Below are 14,542 nucleotides of genomic sequence, written 5' to 3' on the forward strand. Positions count from 1 at the left end.
CAGAGATCCAATGCACAGTAGAATATGGACAACAATATTATATTATAATCATCAAACTTGCTAAGAGACTAGAACTTAATTATTCCAACCACAAAAAAGAAAGAAAAAGTTATGTGACATGATAGAGTTGCTGATTATCACTGCAATGGCAATCATATTACAATAGCTAGATACATCAAATTAACATTTTGTACAACTCAAATTTACACCAGGTTATAGGTTAAACATATTTTTGAATTATGAAAAATAAATGCAAAAATAAAAAAGGAGGGAAACTAAGAGATGGCTATAATATGTCCTTGTCCTAATTATCCTTTCTACAAATTCAAGTGCAAGTACCACCTAAACTATACATGGGAAGTTCCAATAGGATAAATGTTTGGGGGCATACAAACTCTGAGGGAAGATATGCTCTCAAAGGTATGAGCCTGTGAAAGGACAAGCAGAGACCAGAGGATCAGAGGCTGGCACTACTTGGGGACTGAGTCTGGGACTGAGGGAAAAAAGAAAGTGGTAGGAAAACGAGAGGTGTGATAGGGTGTTCAAAGAACAGAGAGGGAAGCTAGGAGAAGGCATCAGAAGAGAGAGGTTGAAGAGAAAAGAAGGAAAGGAAAAGCATGGGAGTAAAAGAAAGATGGAGAGCAAAGAAGAAAGAGAGGTAAAGAGAAAAAAATTGAAGAAGGATATACACTTTTTCTATGTCTCTAGGTTTCTTGCTAAAAGGATTGTTCTGGGGACAGAAGCAGTAGCATGGGCATTAGAGTTTTGCTCACCTTCTTTCCGTGGATCAGCCAGCAAAAGATAAAAACATAGGAAGCAAGATACAACTAGAATGAGATTAAAAGAACATTATTCAGATAAACCAGAGAAAGGAGAAGAAAAACTATATATTGAAGTTAGAAGAAAGAGAAGAAAAAGGGGTTGGCCATGTTAGGACACCAGCGGAGGTAAGCAGAAGCCTCTATCTAAGGCTTAGGCTTGGGTCCTGTTGCCAGCAGACTGGGAGAACATCAATGGAGGAGGAGCAGAGATCTAGAACAAAGATGACAGATCACATTTGAGGACAGCAGTAAAAGGACTGAAGGGATTAAAACGGTGAGACAAAGAACGCAATAGTACAACTAAGGGGAGAAAGATCACAGTGTGGTCCTTATGAAACCAAGACTTTTAGGCATGTGACCCCAAAACATTGACCTTTTTATTAGCAGAGGTTTGTAGCCAATGTTCATGTCTATGTTTGTTCCTTGTTTAATAGTCATGTGTCCACCTGCCATGGAGGTTATTATCCATCTTAATAAACCTGTAAAAACAGGACCCCCGGGCTTTATCTTTGTTGAGTAGTTCATAATGGCATCCCACATGATGGTACTAGATGAGTGTTTTTTTCTTTTTTTTCTTTTGTGTGTGTGTGTGTGTGTGTGTTGATAAGTGATTTTTGATGGGAATGGTAAATCTGTTGGTAGTGAAGATGTAAACATAGCCAAAAATGCTAATCAGAATGGTGTTGCTGACTATAAGGATGCTAATGATAGTGGAGATGGTGATATAGGCAGGTGATAATGGTGGTATAGAAGGCAAAAAATATTGGGAGGGTGGGGATTATGGTAGTTAGAATGATAAAAATAATCTCTGCAAAGCTTGGCCACCACTTGTGGAATGACACTATAGGGGTGTGGGTGTGTGTGGGGGGGGGGGTGTAAGATACAGAGACAGAGACAGAGAAAAACAGAGACAGATAAAGAGATAGATCATCAATAGATCACTCATGGTTAAACTAGATTATTATCTGCCCAGGACCCTTCCTCGAGCCATCTCAAATGGTCAAGGCCAATAACCACCCATTTCACCTAAAATGCCTAATTTTTTTTAAAAAAAAAAAAAGGAATGGTGAATCTGTGGCCATGTTTCCTTTCTTTTTGGAGGTGTGAGGTGTTCGCTGGATTTTGTTTTACAAGACTGTCACCTAGGAATTCCTGAGAAGGTTTCTAAATTATACATAGACTATATCAGCTAAAAAGGACCTTAAAAATCATCTAAACTGTGTGGCTCTCAACCCAGATATGGATGACAACCTCCTGGGGATATTTTTCACAATACTGGCACCAGCTCCTCATTCCACACCAACCAACAAAATCAAAATCACAAGATGAGACATTGGTATGAACACTTTGAAAGTATTCCCAAATAATTTTGACCAACTCTTCTGATGAGGAATCTTCTATTTTACAAAAGAGATGAGCCAAGCCCATCACACACAATACTTAGTGGCAGAGTCACAACCAGAATATTCACAGCATGTTTGGTGCAGTTTTCCCTGCATGCTGCTGACCCAATCATCATGGGTTGCTGTCTCTTCTCATTGTTACGTTCACTCTGAAAAAAATGCCTGGTTGCGTTGGGACCCCAAGAAGAGGAAGAAAGAAGAAATCAAGAAGCTAGATCAGGGTAATGTCTGGCTTCTCATGGAGCCCATTCCAGGTGGAGCTCTGAAGTGAAAAGATCTCCAAATCCAGCCCCTCTCCCCACCCCCAACTCTTTTCCTGTCCCACCCACTTCATTCCCCATACTTAGGGTCCTTGGGAGGTAAGTGTGATTTCACCTCCACAAAACCCATGTCCCACAAGACCCTGTTCCCCAATTATTCACATTCATCCATCCCTCAGGAGGCCCTTAACCCCAGAAGAAACATGTACATACTTTCTTGGTGGGAACTTTGATCTTCAAGAATTCTGCCTCTCTGGCCAGCACCTGCCACGGGGCATGTATCCGGACAAAGATGGATCCTTGGCTTTTATTCTGTAAGATACAAAGAAAGAAGAAATAGAAACACTTATAAGGACATAGTTTGACTTTCTGGTTCCACAAACTAGAAGCCACAACCTGGTGTTTCTTCAGTTTCTGATTTTTGTTCTCTTTAAACTTCACTAGGAGCCAGTCTCCTCCTACCCATACCATTCTGTTTCAGAAAAGTTCTCATCAAAGCCCATAGGGCAGTGTTAGAGTGGTCCCTGGGGTTTGGTGGCTTCAAGGGGAAAGAAAAGTTAAAACCATTGTGTGCACAGATTTTAAATATAAATAATTATGATTTTCATAAAAATCCTATTAACTCTCAATAGTAGTTATGTGGTTTACTTCTGCCAGCATTTGGTGAACAGTCTGCAATTTGTCAACATGCATCTATTTTCATTGTTTGTTGTTACGTTTGTATTTTTGTTCTATTGTGTTGTGTCACAGCCCAAGATCACAAAAGGGGTTCACCATGCCAAACAGTAATTATATAAATAATAATGTGAATAGTATAACTCCAAATAGTATCATAAATATAAATCATGACCAGGACTCAAGTGTGAATGTATGTTCCAGGTCAACTGATTCTGTGAGTATATTGACTTCACCCAAAAATGAAAATGAAAGGAAATGCAGTGATGAGTGTTTGCAAATTAGGTCTTCATGACCCAACAATCCGTTTGGCCCTGGTCTCAGTGTCTGTTATAAAACCTGGTCAGATTATGGCATGAAGCATCAGTTTCCACTTATCTTCAAATAAAACCTCAAATGTTTTCAGAGCAGGCACACACAGGGGGGAAAAACTTTTTATGACATAAATTCAATTACTAGTAATTTTGTCACCAAAGAATGAAAGAGACCAGAACAAGTAGGAAATAGGCAAAAGCCCCATCATTTATGAGAAGCATCTAAAACTATCTACAAAATTAATCACAAACGCTATGTCCACGGAGAAAGTAGAACAAAATGATAGCAAAATTTCTTCATCAAAGGACTGTTGGAAACCACTTAAAGCCTGTGCACCACAGTGGGGAGATCCTGGTGTGCTGGTCAACATGCCATACAGACACAGCCTCTGAGGGGCAGAGTGGGGACTGGGGAACTAGCAAGCATGCTCTACAGAGACACCTGCTTGCAGCATCTTGTTCCAGTTCCCCCCTGAAAACCCATGCTCCAGGAGAAAGGAGGCTTTATTAAATTACTGTGTGTTTTGTGAAGCAGGATGCATGGAGACCAGTACTGAGGAGGCACCAACTCCATGTGCAGCAAAGATGTCATTGCTCACATAAAAGTAGTTGTCCCTTTTGAAAACCATCCCCCAACTTCATTCACAGGGGCCAGTTGGTGGTCAATAACGTGTCCTCTGCTCTTGGTTTAGCGGTGAAGATAGTAGCCTCTGACCCTGCCCCTCCAGTGTGCCAGGCAGAGAAATAAGTGACAAGAAGACTGTTCTCCCCACTGAAGGACATTGACTACGATGGTGCTTGCATATGAAATGATGAATACAATGAAAAGATATGTTATGATGCTCATAATGCAAATGAAGACTACTTCTTTGATTTTGAATGGTGGCTCTGCCATATATTCAGTAATTCAAATATCCAGAACCTAGCCCTACTTTGTGAATAAAAGCTGATGATTTATAAGGGAGAAGAATAAAGAAGGAACCAAGAGTTTGCAAGAGTATTACACTATGAAATGAAAGTCTGGTATAGTCCAGAGTTCAAAATACCTGAAAACAATCACACTAATTGTGAAGCTCATTTACTGAGTGTATGTCACATGTCAGACAGAGTTGGGTAATTATGTGCTTCCGCTCACAGAATGTTCACAGTCCTAAGATGAAATACTCAACCTTCCAGCCAAGTGGACACAGTTATGACAGAACACCGGGCGTGGCCTTTAGCGAGAAATTTCCCCAATTTTTATGTCCATATATAATTACAATATCCAGAACTACTAGACAGAGTTTTCAATCACTTGTTGCTACTTCTAATTGCAATGTAAGCTTTTCTAATTTAGTGAAAATAAGAATAAGAAAGGAAACCATCTGTGAAGCTGGTCTACAACCCAGCTCTCCATTATGGGGACATTAGTTGCCTCTAGCAAACCATTCTTCCTCTCTAGTCTCCTCAAATGGAATTTGTTTCAAGTGAAAATAAAAGCTAGAATGCAATTTTGTGGTGCTAACATGTAGTCATCATGTTCCTTTTATGCCATTCCATATTGTTACCTTCTCATAAAAAGAAAAACATGAGAGCTGATGTGAAATATTAGCTGGTGTGACTGGCTATGTCTCCTGAAGAAAAACAAAACCCCTGAGCAGAACTTCCTCTCCATTCTTCTCAAATGCAACTTGTTTCAAGTGAAAATGAAAGCTAGAATGCAATTATGTGATGCTAACATCTAGTCATCATGTTCCTTTTATGTCATGCAATATTATTACCTTCTCATAAAATGAAAAACATGAGACCTGATGTGAAATATTAGCTGGTGTGACTGGCTGTCTCCTGAAGAAAAACAAAACAAAAACCCCTGAGCAGAACCATCATCTAATGCAGAAGCCCTTTCACTAAAATTGGAGATTAATGTAGATTAAGCCAAAAGAAGAAGAAGGAGAAGGAGGAGAATGGGGGAGGGAGAGGGGGTGGAACAATGGGGGGGGGGGAGAGGAGGAGGAGAAGGAGGAGGAGACGGAGGAGGAGGAGGAGGAGGAGGAGGAGGAGGAGGAGGACGAGGACGAGGATGAGGACGAGAAGCAGAGGGGGAGGAGAGGGGAGGGGAGGGCGAGGAAGAGGAAGAGGAACAGAGGGAGGGAGGGAGGGAGGGAAAGAAAGAAGAAAGAAAGAGAGAAAGAAAGAAAGAAAGAAAGAAAAGAAAGAAAGAAAGAAAGAAAGGAAGGAAGGAAGGAAGGAAGGAAGGAAGGAAGGAAGGAAGGAAGAAAGAAAGAAAGAAAGAAAGAAAGAAAGAAAGAAAGAAAGAAAGAAAGAAAGAAAGAAAGAAAGAAAGAAAGAAAGAAAGAAAGAAAGGTGGGAAGGAAGGAAGGAAGGAAGGAAGGAAGGAAGGAAGGAAGGAAGGAAGGAAGGAAGGAAGGAAGGAAAGGAGAGAGAAAGAAGAAGAAAGAAAAGTTAGTTCTTTGTTCTCTGGGCCCAGACTTCCATTCTGCCCTGTATTTGGATTCTTTGAAGCATAATGCTGGGGGTGGGGGTCGGGGGTGGGGGGGGGGCGTGTAGAAAGAGTCTGGGCTTCAGATTCAAATAGAGTAAAATTTGCATTCTGGATGTTATAGTTCTGAGACACTGGGCAAGTCACTTAACCAAATAAGCCTCAGTTTCTTGATCAGAATAAGGTAGATGAGAAACATTTCAGGACTGTTATGAAAATTGGAAATAAAGTATTGAAGTTTATGTTATACAGCATGGAATGTGGACCATTTAGTAGATGTCAGACATTACTGACTAAAATGACTATTTATTGCAGGGACATTATCTGAGACTTCTAACACAGCACTGGGCACACAGTAGGTCATCAAAATAGTTCCTGTTAGATTAAAATTATGGATAAGTAATCCTGGTTTACTCCCTTGATCTTTTTTCTATTTTGGTTTGTTTTAGGGGTTGTTGTTTTTTGTTTTCTCAGTTTTTAAGTATAGTTCATATACAATATTATATTGGTTTCATGTGTACAGTATAGTGATTTGACATTTATATACCTTACAATGTGATCACCATGCCAATTCTAGTAATTATCTGTCACCCTGCAAATTTATCACAATATTATTGTTATATTCCCCTTCACCTTTTCACCCATCCCCTCGCCCTGTTTTCAGAAGGTCTCATGGACCCTAAAAAAAATTCATAGGTTTTTCTGGCCAGTGTTGCTCAGTGGTTGAGCATCAACCTATGAATCAGGAGGTAACAGTTCGATTCCATCAGGGCACATGCCAGGGTTGCAGGCTTGATCCCCAGTAGGGGGCATGCAGGAGGCAGCCAATCAATAATTATCTATCATTGATGTTTCTACCTTTCTCTCCCTCTCCCTTCCTCTCTGAAAGCAATAAAAATATATTTTTTAAAAATATATCTTCAAAATTTGAGGACTAAATCAGAAAACATTTTCTGAACCCAATACAAATTTAATATAAAATATAAGAGTTTAGCCATCAGAGTATATAACCCATCCCTAAAAGAGATTTTATAAATAAGTAATAAATGTGATTGCGTGATAAGATATCCAGGCTGTAATCAATACAGAGTTACAAGGACTATCATGGAGCTAGTATGACCAGCCCCGAATGGATTTATGATTTACAACTGTCAGAAGACCAGCTCTATCCAACATGGCAACTAATTTTACCTGGCAATAACCCTTAGCCTCATTATACGTTCACTGTAATACATTACTATACTAAACAACGCACCCCACACCACCACAATTAGAAAAAGAAAGTCATATAAGGACACAACATAGTCAACAGGGCTCTTCCAAGAAGTCTCCACCACTTTCCTGGGAAAATCCTGAATATTCCTCCCCCTTATTGAATGCTCTACCCCTTGATTAGATGAGCCTCAATAAAAGAAGCAAATCCCACCAGGGAATAGCCACTCTCTACATCACTGCTTCACTAATAAACAGTCTTTCACTTTAAACTCTATGCTGACTTGTGTCTTATGCAAAGCCAAGAACCCATCATGGATCATGGACCTTCAGGTCCTCAAATCCCAGAATGCCTGCATCATTTTGAGGAGCTCTGAAATCCCATCAGGCAACTAAAATTTAAGTCAATGTAAAAAGAGTTGTAACATATAATTTGGCTCTGGTCATCAGGGAGAGGAGGACCAGTGCACAGAGATTTCTCTAGGAAAGCCTGAATACATCCATCTGAGGGTGCATCTATTTCAATGGCAAGAAATGTGAGTTATATGAAGGGGCAGGAAAATTTATCCAGCTCAATTGAAATGCCCCACAAACACTATGCAACTTCTTTCAGTGTCATTTCATTCTCATAAAACCTTACAAATTCTGTTTCTCCAATTCCTAGGTATCAGGAGGAAGGTACCCAAGAAGAAAATATAAGTACTCTAGTCAAAGGAAATAAATAATCCTCAATCATAACCTGACTCTCATCTTTCTCGGTTTCCTTTAAGTTATGTTGTCAGTTCATTTTCCAGGCCTGTTTTCCACTAAGTAAACCAAGAGAAAACTGAGTTCACAAAGAGGCAAAATCTGGTCACCATCTTGAACTTGTATCCTGCCTAATCAGCCAGTCTCTCACTCTCTCCCTTCCTCTCTAAGATTGCCTCAACAGTGAGCCTAATTATATGTGCATTCTCTAAGGCACTAGTATCTCTAGCCCTCCTCCATGGACTCCAGCCACACAGCCCTTCTCATTAGTTTCCAACTGTTCCAACCAGCTTCCCACATTGGCGCCTCTTCATCCAACCAGACTCCTACTTTAGAGCCTCTTTGAAATCTATTTCCTTCACTACAAAGTCCTCCCCAACCCCAGACTCAGCCAAATCCTAATTGGGTCTCAACTGAAACATGACTTCTCTAGGAGGCCTTTCCTGAACTCTTTGGCTCCCCTCTTGACTGCATAGCTCCTGTCCTCCTTCTTCATAGCACCAACCACTATTGTAATTACTATAAGTAGGTGTTTAACAAACATGCTCAGTAAGTATTGCAACTTCAGTGTGTGTGTGTGTGTGTGTGTGTGTGTGTGTGTATATATATATATATATATATATATATATATATATATATATATATATATATGTATATTCTGTTTGGATCCTGGGACCAATGTCTAAAAATTGGCTACCATTGTCCAGAAAGTACTTGGTGATTTTTGACCAACCAAATTAAAGTCTAGTTCCATTTTAAGAAATGAATTCAGTTCTTCAGTGTCATTGTTCAATCCTTTCTCATGCTGACAACTAAAGTTATTCAAGTTTCCACCTGATCAGGAACCTTATAAAGACCTTTCAAGAGGGCCTCTCCATTCCTATCTGTTAGCCTCTGGTCCTCACAGCATTTGCAGATCACTGCTTCTTTCCTATGGGGTCTCATGCATCAGCACAAGCTCATTCTGGTGCTAATACCACACACACACACACACACACACACACACACACACACACACACACTAACTGGGTATACCTAAAACCTCTCTGCTTTACAGGCCTATTTAGGAGAAGAATTAGGAATATTCTGGAAAATAAGAGACATCAACTGTAAAAGTCTTTGGTATCTTTATTTGCCAAGCATCAAACTTCCATAATGATATTCAGCATCTCCATGCTGACAGTGCAAAGCACAGCTAGCTGATGGGCACAGTGAACCTTAAAAGAGTGAACTGATTTGGCCAAAGGATTCTGGAGATGAAGAAATCTTCGATGACACCCAACATATCTTTCTCAAGTAAAAGACGAAAACCTGGAGCTCCAGAAGCTGAGTTTCTTTGGCTTGTACCTACAGCTAATTAATAGCAGAGCCAGGAATGGAATTTAGATCTCCTGATGCCAGGGTCCATCCCACAGTGCCTGTAAGGGAATGGCATCACATGTCCCTGAGGACTCTCAACCCATCCAAGGGCAACCTGAAGCCCCTCCCTTCAAAAGAGATTAGGTATATGAGGGATGGAGGAATGGCAGTGAGAGGGGGCAAATTGTGCCCCCAGCCACCTCTCTCCAGTGCTCCAGCCACTGCTCAATGCCCTTTGCAGGGACTAGAGGACACACATTCCTCCTCCATAATGTTTATGGCTTGCTGTTGTTATCCAAAGATTGCATGTGGCTTCACAAGACCACGTCCTCCCTCTAGAGAAAAAAGAATGAATGGGATGCAGCCCTAGCCAAACACTGGAAACTGATACTCCACAGCCTCCTTCCCACACAGTCCTGCCAAGCCACCTCAACACTGACCCCAGACGCCTGAGTGTACTCTGGTCCCAGGCCCTGCTGTGAGCCCAGAACATCAGCTGCAGCACATCATGGCCCAGGAATGGAGCTGCCAGAGGAAGGGTGGGAAGGTGAGCATGTAGACAATAGAGAGGGGCAGAGCAGGGACAGAATCCTCTAAGATATTAGCCACCCAGGCCCTCTTGAATCAGCAAGAACCATGGCATATGGTCCCACAGGGATCATGAGAGAAACCCCTTGGACTCACATGTTCTCAAACCATCACGGTTGAGGTTCACACAGCTGGAGGAGTGACACTAAGAGGTGCTGAGATTGTGGTCAGGGCAGCCATCATCATAGACTAAAGAGAGGTGTGGGGTGTTGCTTTCAGACTTTTGAAATGAGACAGGGAATGAAATGGTCCTCACAACGGCCCCATGCTCCCCTGTGCCATCATTAAGACCAAAGTCTCTGCTTCTCTTCAGCTATCAGGAACTTCCAACCTATGACCAGGGAGCAGGCTCTGCCTAGACCTCCCAGTGACACACTAACTTGGAATTAAGCACAGGAAAGAATGTCCTGACAGGAGAAGGAAAGATGAAAACTTGCTTTCCTGGGAGGCCCTGGATGAAAGTAAGGGCCTCTTCTCTCCAAAGCAGCAAAAGTGAAGGGCAGGACCAAATGCCCACTGAACCCTGTCCTAGAGACCCCAAACTACCAACAGTATGGCCCCTTTTATAGAAAAGGCTTCATGTAGTTCCCAACCAGGGTCCTATATAACTGAAAACTCAGTCACTCTTGTCATATTATTTTTCAAAGCAAAGAGCCATCACCAAAGTCCCTGGAAGAAGAAGGCTTTCTTGGCTGGTATGATCCCTTGGGGCAGCTACCAAAATAAGCAAGTGTCCAGAAGAGATTATCTCTGGACCTGCTACCATAGTCTCTACTCCATGCATTGCATATCACTGCACTCCAGACAGGAGCCACCCAGAAAATTACTGCTCAAAGCCCAGGTAAAGATGAAGTAGTGAGGAGGAACACAGGAACACCTAGGGGTCAGACCCTCCTACACACCAAGAGCTAAGAGAACCTGCTCCCCATCTAACCCCTGTGCTGCAGTGGCCCCCAAGGGTAGCACAGCACCCTGGAAGGAGTACCATATGGGGAGTCAGCAATAGAGTGGGGTTAAGAGTTCTCCTGATTTCATTCTACTTCAAAAATCTCTCAGAAGAAATGGGGGGGGGGGGTGGAATTTTCACCATGTAGGATAGGTCATGGGAAAGCCAACGGTACTAGGGTCTGAGTCCTTGGTCTTCAGCCCAAGCTCTGCCTCTTACCAGATGCACCATTTTTTATGTCATCAAAGCTCTTGAAACTAAGGACCATTTAAAAAATAATTATAATTAACAATAATAACACCTGTAGGAGAAAAGGATGGGCTCTACCCAGGGACATGTGGAATCTTTGGGGCATAGAAGATATGTTTATTTTCTTGATTATGATGATGGCTTCACAAGTTTATACATATGTCAAAACTAAACATATTTAAATATGTGCAGTTTCTTATACATCAATTATACCTCAATAAGGCTAAGGAGAAAAGATTTGCAAAAATGTAAATCAATGCCACACTTTTTACATTTTTTTGTTTTGAAAAAATATTATCTTTATTAAAATAATATTATTTATATGAAATAAACATTATTTAAAAATTTTTCATATTTTAGTTTTTAATTAATAAATATTTAAAAGTTATTAATGATTCCAGGATATCTCAAAATCAAATAAAATTATTTACATAAAAATATTTTGCGAACAATAAAATATATCTATATAGATATAGATATAGATATATACACATATACATACATATATATATATATATATTGCCTCTGAAAGTACCCATATTTCTAATGTCCCTCCTAACTCAAAACTTATGTGATTTTTTTATCTTGATACTTTTCTTCCCTACTCAAGACACTTGTATAAAACCTTCATTCTATCAGTATATATATCTATATATGGATTTTTTTAAGAGCAAGCTCCGGGCAGCCAATTCCAAATCTCTACCTTGGCAATCAAAGCAAAGACCATGCCCCTGCTCCTTGGACCACAAAACACATGCCCTTGATCTTTATGGGGATCCTACCATGCTTCTTAGATCCCACCTGAGAGAAATCATAGCAGAGTCATATTTCTTGGCATGTACCTGAACAACACCAAGTGAGATTAAAGATATAGAAAATGTTTATCATTGGCATTTATAATGCAAAAAGTTACAGGCGAACAGAATTCAAGGACCAAAGATCAAAGTTTCACACACACACATACACACACACACACACACACACACACACACAAAGATCAAAATTAATGAACCCTGAAGATGTTGGCAGAAAGGACAAGGCCTCTCCCAAAACAAAGGAAGGCTAGGGAGTTGACAACCAGGCTTCAGGCACACAGGCCCAGCCCCAAACAGAGGGGAAAAGGTCAAAGATAAACCATGAGGAAAGACCAGAGGATAATGCTGCCCTTTCCTAGTCGTCACGGTAAAACTATTTTGGACAGTTGACATCCGCAAGTGGAATCAGATGCTGCAGAATGTTAACTTTCATCAATGTACGTGCTTCCCACTCATTCCCACCAGGACAGTGCAAGCATTTCAATGCCCAGAGGAATGGAAGGCAGACACAGAGTGGAGACAGAAGGTCCCCTCATTGGGTGGTTAATAAGTACTTACACCAAGGATGATCAATAGGTCCTGGTTGGACTGGGACAGTCCCAGTTTATTTCTTTGGTGTCATCATTCTATCCCGTTTAGCATTTTCACATTATAAAAAATGTCCCAGATTGGAAAATAAATCATAGAGTCACCTGTGGATCAGCAATGAGCGCCATTGAACTCAGCAGCCATCAAACCTTTGGGCAGGAAACCTTCCTGACCTTTATTCCTTTGGCCGATATGATAAATGTCCCACTCAGAGAAGCATTTCCAGGCATTTAAAAGCTCATCATATTACCTCTAAAAGTACCCATATTTCTAATGTTCCTCTTAATTCAAAACTTATGTGATATTTTATGTTGATACTTTTCTTCCCTCCCTAAGACATTCCTATAAAACTTCATGTTATCAGTAATTAACTCCCCTCCCCTCCACACTGATGAACACTTTCTTTCTCCTATTGGTGACTCACCTCTTTCCCAAGGAATATTTCCACTATTTCCTATGATTCACTCCTCCCAAAGTATTTCAATTCAACAAGTATTTATTGGGGAACAACTGTGTGTCAGCAATGCGCTAAGAGTTAAGGGCATAGAGAAGAAATATAAGCCATCATACTATCACACAGCTTTTAGCTTCTTTAGAAACCAGATAAATGATATCTAACTTACAAGACAGATGGATAACATCATGACTGAGGTGATTAATGTCCAAATGGACAGGACAACTAATGAATGCTCACTTGTTTGTTGTCTTCCCTTTCACTCATCAATAATTGCCAGACTTTGCTCTTAGAGAAATACTCCTCCTGAATCTCAGTCATCTGTTTTCAGTACAATTGACCCCACTACCAGGATAGGCCCAATTAGCTTGAGACAATCAGCATATCTATCCTTCTGGCCCAAGTAATTGGTTCTGCAACATGTTTGTAATGCAATCAGAACCAATAAGATGCAAGGAAATGTTGTCCAGGGTTTCTTGAGAAAGCAGCTTTCTCTTTCTGCCAGAACTTTAGGGAGAATAGTGGCAGTCAATTTGCTCTTAAAAGGGAAGGCCTGGGTCAGCCAAGGGACCTTGAGTAAATAAAATGAAGTGGATCCTGAAAAAGGTTGAGTAGAAAGATGGAGAAGTGGGGAATCCTTGGGGACATCATTTGAGCTGCTGGATCAGGCCTCACCAGAACTACTTATTGGGCTTCCTGATTACCTAAACTTATAAATTCCCTTTGTTGTTCAAGCCAGTTTGAGTTGGGTTTTCTGTAATGCAACCAAGAGTTGTCACTGATATAAGAAATCAATGGAAGAGCTGACACTGGCCTAGAGGAGCCAGAAATGATGCCATGGAGGAGAGGCAACTTGAGTTAAATTTTGAACATTGTATGATGGGATTTACATATGCCAAAAAGATTGTAGGTGGCACAGAAAAGAAGGAATAAGATGAAAAAACGTGCAAAAAAGAAAGTGCAGCATATGGATACTAGCCTACCTGAAGCAGAAATCGGGGAAGCCAAAGGGCTGAGATGTGGCCTGTGTTGGCCAAACTGCCCACCATAGTGCTGTTGTCATAAACTTCACAATAGTGATCTTGATGGGTCAACACTGCTCATTCACCCAGATTTGTTATATCTTTAACGAGATAAAGAATGACCCTGAGAGAACACTTTCTCCCTTTCTCAGTGGTGCTCAAGTTCGGAACTTCCTCCCATCCTCCAGGGAGACCAAGAAATGCAATAGATGAGCAGTGACTGTCCATCTGCTCTGGGATTGATCTGGGCTGTGGTCAACAGAATAAAGAAGCAAGTTTCCCATATGCCACTGGGACCTTCTCCAGGTCACAGAAAGCAGATTTCTTAAAGGCAGGTCTCTGGCTCTTCCTTCTCAGGGTCATCAATCCTTCATAACAGAAATCTTATATCAGGAGGCAGGGTCCACTTTGAACATGAACAAGGAAGCTATAAAATCCTCTACAACACTAGTTATAAAGAACTTCAGCTAAAGAACCCTTTCTTCTAGCCAAATAATTCAAGGCACTATCCTAATTGAACTTTGGAGGGCCAGCATGCCACCTGCTCAGTCCCCCTATGACCCTGAGATGGTCTCTGTGTCACCTTTATACAAACCACTAGAGTTGTACC

The 14,542-nt window shown here is 40.9% G+C and overlaps 1 protein-coding gene across 1 annotated transcript in view; it reads right to left on the reverse strand.

Moving 5' to 3' along the window:
* The window catches only part of ANO2 (anoctamin 2), a 310,151-nt gene that overhangs the window by 234,994 nt on the left and 60,615 nt on the right, over nucleotides 1-14,542 (reverse strand). Inside the window, exon 4 of the mRNA XM_059681978.1 lies at nucleotides 2,698-2,796. Coding sequence (XP_059537961.1) covers nucleotides 2,698-2,796 — 99 coding nt within the window. The remainder of the gene's footprint in view (nucleotides 1-2,697; nucleotides 2,797-14,542) is intronic.

This window comes from Myotis daubentonii, chromosome 2 (genome assembly GCF_963259705.1).
Source record: "Myotis daubentonii chromosome 2, mMyoDau2.1, whole genome shotgun sequence".
Taxonomy (NCBI): domain Eukaryota; kingdom Metazoa; phylum Chordata; class Mammalia; order Chiroptera; family Vespertilionidae; genus Myotis; species Myotis daubentonii.